The 9,663-nt window shown below is 36.8% G+C and overlaps 1 protein-coding gene and 1 pseudogene across 2 annotated transcripts; one reads left to right on the top strand and one right to left on the bottom strand.

The window, feature by feature from the left end:
• Positions 1-5,001: 5,001 nt before the first annotated feature.
• On the bottom strand, positions 5,002-7,924 carry NDHU (Chaperone DnaJ-domain superfamily protein). The gene is made up of 5 exons (XM_088958140.1): positions 7,464-7,924; positions 7,306-7,367; positions 7,071-7,160; positions 6,847-6,987; positions 5,002-5,182 (listed from the first exon to the last, which is right to left on the bottom strand). Exons 1-5 carry the CDS (start codon positions 7,735-7,737, stop codon positions 5,087-5,089), a joined length of 663 nt encoding a protein of 220 aa, XP_088814266.1. The 5' UTR covers positions 7,738-7,924; the 3' UTR covers positions 5,002-5,086.
• Positions 7,925-8,163: 239 nt separating this feature from the next.
• On the top strand, positions 8,164-9,146 carry LOC148842216 (histone H1-like; annotated as a pseudogene). Its single transcript, XR_016103328.1, has 2 exons — positions 8,164-8,299; positions 8,443-9,146. The product of XR_016103328.1 is annotated as a histone H1-like (transcript).
• Positions 9,147-9,663: the final 517 nt, after the last annotated feature.

Raw genomic sequence — 9,663 nt, forward strand, 5'->3', positions numbered from 1 at the left:
CTAGTCTCTACTATTCTATGTACCCATGACCCCATGTACTATCAAACACCCCCTCCCTTCCACTAGAATAAGGTTGACAAACACATGCACACATGGACTAAGAATAAGAGATCACTAGAAAAAGCGGGATTATTGTCTTTCAGCTTGGTTACTACATGCTTGATAATGAGGAATCAGTGAAATAGTCATCCTCATATATCCAAGCTTGACAGGGTAATGCCCTATTGATTGGACGCAATTGCATTCTTTCTCAGCCCATGTAAAGAAACAGACATTAATGTTTACAGCTCTATACCGTAAGGGCAGCAGTCCTCATACAAAGGGGCACTTTCTTCAAGGAACAATATTGAATAGATTCAGATTAATGCCCCTGACTGCAATTTTTAGAAGTAGTATTACTTCTAAATTCAATTCCCAGAACAAAATGTTTTATAAGTATAGTTGCATAGGGTACTGTGGATGTTCAACAATTCTATCTGGATCTATTAGGGAAATTTGTAAAAACTACATTATTCCCTTTTTTTAGGGAAAATACCTCATTTCTTCATATCCCTTGTGTTTTCCCAATTCCCTTCCAAGACTAGCTTCCACCATACTTGGTTCATAATACCCAAACACCAATACAGATTTTAGGTTGAACAGGTGCCGACTGCCGAGTAGTTGTGGAATCCTGAAGTACCAGGATATGATTATGTCAGATAAACAGGTCTTGTGATACCATCAAGGATCATTAAAATTTAGTATGAAGTAATAGAGGTCTCCTTCCTTTTCCATTTCTTTCTAAGTGCCATGACAACTGGCTGCAGAAGGAATTTTTATGTATGGAATAAACAAAAGGGAGTAATCCCTTGGTACAATCAGTTGCTCATACACAAAGAAATAGTGGACATGCAATCAGATGCAAGAAGTATGCTGGTAATTCAGTTAACACTCCTTGAAGTATAAATTAGTATATGTTTAATAAAGAAGTACAACTTAGAATTTCAATTACCTGGCTTGGCTTTTTTATTTGTTTAAATGAAAGTGCACAAGATGACTGAAAAAATAGGAGTTTAAAGCTTTGAACTGCACCGGATGAGAGAGTAGGCCAAAAATTTTTAGTAACTTATCTGCGAGAATTGATCTTCAGCCTTCCAAAGATGGTGGATGGTTTGAATATACAACGTGAGGCCCAAATTTCCTCAAAGCTGTCTTTGGTTTGATAGAAAATAAAGAGAAAAACAGAGTCTAGAGAAAGTTTTCAAGGAATTTTATGAAATTCGTTAGGCTCAGGTTAGGAGTACAAATACAAATATGTACAGTGCAAATACATACAAAATACAAGGTTTTGCACTCTACATATTTGTATTTGTACTCCTTGCAAACTAAGCCTTAAGAATACTTTATGTTTCTCTTATTATCTCAAACCAAACGTAGCGTAAAATTTCATCTATGGTTATATACCTAATTGGAAAATGCTTTCTGAAATCTACACATTTGAAGGTTGAGGATCAGTTTATTTAGTACTCTATGCTATTTGTTCAAGGCTTGAAGCCACCACCGACATTTTTACAGTACAGGGCTGGTTTCTCTACGAGAATTTTCTAAATGTTTTTGCCTTGAGAGTTGAGATGAAATAAATCTTTCTCTATAGAAACAAGGTTCAAACTATGGAGACGCACGATACAAGAAATCTGTGTATCGCGTGTTCCAAGGCATTGATACTTGTGTTTGTTACTTTTTCTTGATCATTTGAATATGACTGTTGCAATGCATTAGAAGTGATGAAACATTCCTAGCCTTTATATTTGGACTACCTGTGGTTTTAAAAACTGATATGATGCGTCCTGTGTCGGGACATATCGTATCGATACTTTGAACAAGTTATAGATGGCAATGGATTAGAGCCTTTTGCATCTCTTCTCCAATGCAACTTTGTCCACATTCCACCATTTATCTAATTTCTCTACCGGTCTACGGGTCTACCCCCAATTATCTCGTGTAGTATTTATCAAAAAAAAATCTCACGTGTAGAACTAGATGGGAGCTGTGCAAATATGTACAGTACAAATGCATACAAAATGTAAGGTTTGGCACTCCACACATTTGTATTTTTACTTTTTCCAAACTGAGCCTTAACTACAATTAGCTAAATTTTATGTTAATTTTTTATTATTTTTAGATGGATTGAGGTTCGTTTTACATTGGTATTACTTTTTTGTTAATATCTTTACCAATGTTCTAGTTTTTATTAAATTATATTAGTAAAAGTAAGTATAATTTTGTAACTTTACTAATGCAATTATTTTAAATGGAATTTAAATTAATAAAAATGTAATATTGAAAATTTATAAATCTTTATTGTTTTTTATTAGTAAAACTAATTTTGTTAATAATTTTTCTTAGCTATAAGCCTATAACAATTAATAATTATTATAAGATTATATCATTAACTATAATATTATTAGTAATCATTAATTATTATAAATTTTTCATTAATATTTATATTTTCTGTTGTTTTTCTTTATTAGTTTTTTATATATTCTATACTTATCTAATTTTAATATTTAAATTTTAATTCAAATATTAATATTTTAATGTGATGACAAATTAGATGCATGTATTTGAATGTGGAGAGAGAGAGGGAGAGAGAGAGAGTTTCGGAATAAAACATTGGTGCCATTGGGAAGTTGCTTGTAAATGTGATACGGTCATTGAGATTTGGTAGAGAAGTTTTAGGACATGAGATTGTAGAGATTATGTCAACAAAATGCAAAACTTTGTAAGAGTAGAAAAATACTCGGAAAGGATAGAGAGGAGATGCTAGCATAGACAATTGCATTTTAATATTATAGAATAGATTATTGCACGCAACATTGCCCCATTTGGTTTCAGGAAAACCGGAGACGGATCTGGGAAGTGGGATGGTATTTTCCCACCTCACCCCAACCTCAGTCCGTTTGAAAATAGGAATAACTGGGTGGGTGAATGGGGGATGGGGTTGGGATGTCTAGTCATGTTGGAGTATAGGGTGGGGTATTTGAGTTTGGGATCTACTATGGGAGACATAATCCTATGAATGATCACATACAAGTGATGTTCACAATGTGAGGCTGTAGTGTAGTGTGAGAAACATGTGGGGAGCAGATCGGGCCCATCCTTTTATTTTTCCATGGGGCTAGGGGTAGCCTGTTCTCCATGCCCACAAGGCCACAACTAGACTTGTTTATGGATCGGGCTTTATCACTTATTAACGGAAAATATCTATGCTCAAGCCTTAGCCTAGCCCAATTTGCTAGTAACTTATAAAACATGTATTTGTCATTACCTAATATTTATTTTTAATATATTATTTTTGTTATTTAAAATAATATCGAGCTTCATCTGGGCTTATTTAAAAAGACCAAGCCTGTCCTGAAAGATAATCAGGCCTAATACTTACAGCCTAACTCAAGTTGGGCCTAAAACATGCTCGTCCAGACAAGGCCCCGGCTACCCGACCAATGAACAAGTCTATCCATAATACCCTCAACCTTAACTTAGGTTGGGAGTTTCAGCAGTTGCTTTCACTGAGCCACTCTGAAGGAGTTACTAAAGCTAAGGTCTTGGTATGACTTCTGCATCGGAGGTTTGCAATGATAGAACTGTAGTGGTTGAACACCTGTGTTCTGGAGAAACTACCCAGCCTAGCTTCGTCTTACAGTTGCATTTTTCACGTTCGGAATACAATGGTACATTTTTTGGATTTTCACTAAACATAGTTCCTGGCGTTTCCATGTGAGACCCAGCTTGGACTAGAAGTAGGGGTGTCAATCGGCCGGTTTTCAGTTGGAGCCAATCCAAACCTATCAAATCAGATTTGGATGGTCTGTATAATTATTGGATTGAGTCAATTCAAAATAAATTGGTCCATATTCTTATTGGTTTGAATTGAACTTAAACCAAATTTATAATAATCCAATCATGAGGTCAAACTCTTGTCCAATTTGAAACTGAACCTGGCAAAAAATCACTTTTATGAATACACTTTTATAAAAGTAATTTTATGAAAAGTACTTTTATAAAAATACTTTTATGGAAGTATTTTCACAAACATGCTTTTATGGAAGTACTTTTACAAAAGCAGTTTTATAAAAGCACTTTTAAAAATTACTTTTACATAAAAGCACTTTTATAAAAGAACTTTTATGGAAGTACCTTTATCGAAGACTTTTACGAAAGTGCTTTTATAAAAGTACTTTTATGAAATCACTTTTTTGAAAGTATTTTTATAAAAGCACTTTTATGAAAGTACTTTCATTTAAGTATTTTTACAAAATCACTTTTATGAAAATACTTTTATCAAATTATTTTTATGAAAGCACTTTTACGAAAGTGTTTTTTCAATGCCAAAAGGATATATTTTTGTAATTTTCAGATTTTATTATTTTAATATATTTTTGTAATTTTTATATGTTTTATTTTTAATAATAATTTTTGATATTTCATTTGGTTTTTATTGGATCCAATCCAGTCTATTTACATTTTAATGGTTGGATTTGATTTGTATTAGATTAGGACTGAATTAGGTCCAGTCCATTTGTAAGTGTAGACTCACATTGAACTGGATCCTGTTGGACCAAATTCAGTCCAAATGTCCAATTGACACCTCTAACTGGAAGCCACATTCCGAAAACCTTCCATGACTAGATGGAAGCATACCAGGGCTTTCTGGGTTTTTCACCAAAAATGGCTTTTGGGTTTAACATGTGGGGCCCACCCTGCAAAGCTAAAATCCGCTACATGAAAGACCTCCCGAACGGCACTTCATAATTGGAAGAGTACATCGTACTGGTAAGCTGGTTAGTCTCTGGGTTGGATACTTGAATCCGCGTGAGATGGTTGACATTTAAAATAGTTCTTATTGGTTTAAGGTAGTTTTGACCATGCTAACCAAATCGGGCAGTCGAGTCCTATTTCTGGTTTTACATATAACCGATTTGGGTAACTAGAAAATGAAGAAGTTTTTGACTTGGCTCCTCCTTATCATAATTTTTTTTGGGTCTTTCTTATCATAACACAAATATGGTGATTACATAATATGGTTTAACTAAAATGAAGAAAACCTTCACCGATTAAGAGCAATGGATAAGGTAAAGGATAATATTAACCAACCCAAAAGAAAGTAGCCCACAACCCTTGTGGGCCCCACGTCTTCAGGTTCCTGTGACAAAAGAAACACTGGGTTAAGTATGGTGAAAAGGAATTACAAACTAGCTACTCAGTTGCTATATATGTAAAACTTGCATGATTGAGTGATTAACAGATCAAAAAATACAACCAAACAGACGGGAAGTATACCATGTTTGGTCTAACTTTTATTTTTGGAATAATAAAATTCTAGAATAGACAAAAGTGAATAGAATTAGGCAAAATAAGAAAATGATACTATGAATTAAATGCTTTTTTCTAAAAAAAAAATGAATTCTTTTGTGGTAGAAATGAGAACAAATTTAAAATCTATTTGGTTAGAAATAATATAAAACATTATATAATCATGCCCCATTCTACTCACAAAGAAGCTCTATGGCAGTGACAGATTTTCACGGGTGTATGGTTTGTACAGCTGACTGCTGACCACAGATGCCACTAGAGCTTCTTTGAATAAAAATAAGGAAAAATTCCACTTTAGTACATTGAATTTTGGGGGTAGTGTCAAGTTAGTACCTGAACTTTCAAATGTGTGATTGCAGTATCTAAACATTCAAAAATTGTCAAGTTGGTCCATGCCATTAACCGATCATCAATTATTAGTTAAAAATGTCAAAACTACCCTTCAAAAGAAGATACCGCTCATCTTCTACCTTGAGATTGAACTAATTGAGGTGTTTGACATTCTAGACTAATGAAGTCATTGTCTTCTACCTTTAGATCCGAAGCACATGCTTGTCTAATTATTTCTTTACTTTCAGTTATTGTTTCCTTTTATCATATTTCATATTTTTTTCTCTCTTTTTCTTTGAAGATAACCAATTCAGTCTCAAGGTAGAAGACAATAAATTGTGTCTTCTTTTAAAGGGTAGTTTTGACATTTTTAACAGATAACTGACGATCAGTTAACGGCAAGGACCAACTTGACACTTTTTGAAAGTTAGTTACTGCAATGGCATGTTTAAAAGTTTGGATACTAACTTGACACTACCCCCAAAGTTCAGGGTATTAAAATGGAATTTTCCCTAAAAATAACATGAAACACAATTATTATCTGGATTTTTGTGCCATGAGTTCATTTTTCACTCTAAAAATAATAAAGAATGAAACCGTGACAAGAATTTTGTAAGCAACTAACCAAACACTTGGGATTTCCTACTCACTCTCTACCCGCTGTGAATTGGAGCCACACATCTCAATTATGAATTGAGAGATGTGTGGCTGCAATTCACTGTGGATAGAGAGTGGGTATGAAATTTGGGCTCACTTGCGCTGTTATTTGATTGAATTGGGTAGATCATGCTTTGGTGACTCGAGATATGGTGATCAAGAAAAGCGGAGCTAGAGATGAAGCTGAACGATATAGCTTTTGTTTGGACTAGATAGGTTTTGTGTACCATTGATCAGGTTAATTTGGAAGCTGGATGACAGACAGAGCTTTCGTTTGGGCACAGGCTTTCTGTACCATTTATCAGGTCAATCTGAGTAAGATTGTATGATTCACAGCTTGGTTCGGTGGTGGTATAGAGAGGCTTCTTTGAAAGGGGGCAATGAAGAACACATGATGTGGAAATGGAGACGTTAAGGTGAACCCCAGAAACAACGTCCAAACTGTGGTTGCCCATCAAATTATGAAAATATAGCAAATTAAAGAGAGTAGAGGAAGAAAATCCAGACCTGTGGAGGAGGAGGCTGTGTAGGTGTTTGGGTTATATCAACTTCAAAAGGCCAGACATATCTCTCTGGCTTCTCGCTCCTTGCCAAGCTCCAGTCATATAACCTTCTTTCCTCTTCGGAGGACAGAATTAAGTAGGATTCCTAGTAGTACCAAAAGGAAGACCATACTCAGAATTCTCCCAGTTGCAATGGTAAGGGTACTTTGTAAGGTAAGGAAAACTAACCTTCAAGAGTTCAAGCTTCTTGCCTAGTTCTTCTTCATCCAATCCTTGGTTCATCAGTTCTTCACTCTTCGCTTTATATGCAATTGCAACCTGGTAAAGAAGACAAACTGAGGTTCTTCTCATTTATTTAACCACCAGAATTACCAGGTGCATAAGTTCAATGTTGGATTAAATCAGAAAGACGGACTTAGGGCAAGCGCAGGGGGGGGGGAGAGAGAGAGAGAGAGGTTCCAACCTGGTCATAAGGGCATCCTCTTTGAAGACTGAGTCTACCATAGTGATCGGCATCTGTGATGGCTGCATTCTAAAACCACAGATCCGTCAATTAAATTTAAACTCGAGAAATAATATAAGCAGTAAGAGGGGGAAGTTGAGAGGTAAAAACTGGGTTACCTATGCCACGAAGAACCCTTTCGACATTGAGAGCAGATATCAAAGAATAAGGCGCCTTGGAAGCTTCAACGGAACTCTCTTCTGATTCCGTTTCTGTGGCAGTTTCGGCCTCGGGCGACGCATCGCTGGAGCTTCGGATCAGACATCTTCGTGGCTTGGTAGGAAAGCGAGCTGAAGGTGACCAGAAAGTAACTGGTTTAGGCGTCGAAGAATGGAATCCGACTGGATCTCGGCGGGAAATGCAGGCAGTTGCCGCAGTGGATGACACAGCCATCTCAAGAACGGCCGTTTTTTCTGTTACTTTCTTGTTTCCCCAAAGCGTTACTCTCGTTTATTTTGAGAGAGAGAGAGAGAGAGAGAGAGAGAGAGAGAGATAAGGTTTTGGTTTTCAACCAGTCGAATGCTATCCGTGTCCAACTGTGCAAAACTTCTAGTGAAACATGAAAGGGCCCAACCGATCTAGGCTTGGGTAAATTATATAGGGATACTCAACTTTGGAATGCAATACTTAGGTGCCCTGAACTTTGAGACCTGGGCCCATTTTCGTTAATTCACGTTACCGATTATTGTATAATTATTGAAATGCTTATATTTTTTAAAATTATTAAAATTATAAAATTTAAAAACAAAACAACCCTCGTGGGTACCATTCGATCTGGGCAGTAGGCATCAGTGTTGTTCATCGTGGGGAGAAGCAGCCATTGCCGCCACCTAAACAGATCAACCGGCAATCACCGGCTCTTCCGACAAGGTCTGTTTGATTTTCCTTTTTATTTTATTTTACTTTTTTTCATCAGCAGGCAAGGAAGGTGCCCACCACCGGCAACATTCAACAGGTATTATTTTTACCTCTTCCCTCTACCATACCATATTTCTCTTTTTTCCTGTATTTCCCCCAACCATTCTATATTTCTATTTTTCTCATGGTCATGGTGAAGCGAAAGCAATCCATTTTCGTATTATTCCCTCATGTCTTCAGAGTTCGTATCCGTGGTTATTATTCTCTAGTGATGTCGTCGACCAGTGAAGGTGAAGCTGTGACAGTGGCGGTGGAGCAACCGCCAACTGAGTCTCCAATGGCAGAGAAGCCTACCCAGCCCGATAAGCCTGTAAAGGAGAAGAAGGTGAAGGCCCTAAGGAAAAGAAGCCGAAGGCGGCAAAGTCTTCCCATCCTCCTTATTTCCAGCACAAGGCTGTTCTTTCAGCAAATTTCAGGAAAATATTGGCCCTCCGGTTGAAAAACTGTGTCTAAGGGCAAATTGATCAAAATTATAGGTTCTTTCAAGTTGTCTGAGTCGGATAAAAAGAAGGTTGTGAAGGGCACTAAGGTTGCTACAGAGAAGAAACCCAAAGCCGCTTCTGCCGCTCTAAAAGCAAAACCCTTAAAGAAATCTGATACTACTCTAAAAAGGCCGCCAAGCCCGCGAAGAAGGTTTGGTGTCAAGAAGGCAACTTCGGCGAAGCTGAAGCAGCCCAAATTAATCAAGTCCCCTGCTGAGAAGAAAGCTAGGAAGGCCACCGCCTGATTGAACAGTCTCTTTTCTGGGCTTAGCAGTTGGTTCAGTTTGTTGCAGAATTTTGAACAAAAAAAATATGTATTCTGCAAATTTAGATTGTAGTATTTCTCGGCGTCCAGGCTCCCTGTTTCCTTCAGAGTAGTTCAGCTGGTGCGTCTTGATAGCCGATTCCGGGCTTTATAGTTTATACATTAGAAGGGCAAACGGTCCAAACTAAACTAGAAGGCTAGTTTTGGCATTATCAAATTTTTAACGGACGGAATAGCAACGAGTGGACTCAGGTGTCCATTTCTTAAAGTTTAATGTACCTAAGTGTTGTGTTGCATTCGAAAGTTCGTGGTTGTATCTGGTACCACCCTCAAAGTATTTATATACCCTTTTTTAACCTTTGGGCTTGGATCGAGGCCCAGAAGAGCTTTTTTCTTCTTTTTTTAATAAAAAATGGAATATCGTTTTCTTGGGGTGACCAAATGAGGTAAGTATTATCTGAAATCGGCTTTGAAAGTAGGGGTGATGATGGACTGATCGGGTTCAATTTTAAGATACAACCTAAAACCTGGGTTTGGTTCGAAGTTTTGGGAACTAAGACCGAGGTTCTAAATATTGATACATGTCAATTTACTGGTTGGGATGACAATTCAGTACATGTTGTTAACTAATTGTTAATCAGTTATTAAGTGGCA

This window comes from Nelumbo lutea, chromosome 8, assembly GCF_056320005.1.
Source record: "Nelumbo lutea isolate HS-2025 chromosome 8, American lotus-T2T, whole genome shotgun sequence".
Taxonomy (NCBI): domain Eukaryota; kingdom Viridiplantae; phylum Streptophyta; class Magnoliopsida; order Proteales; family Nelumbonaceae; genus Nelumbo; species Nelumbo lutea.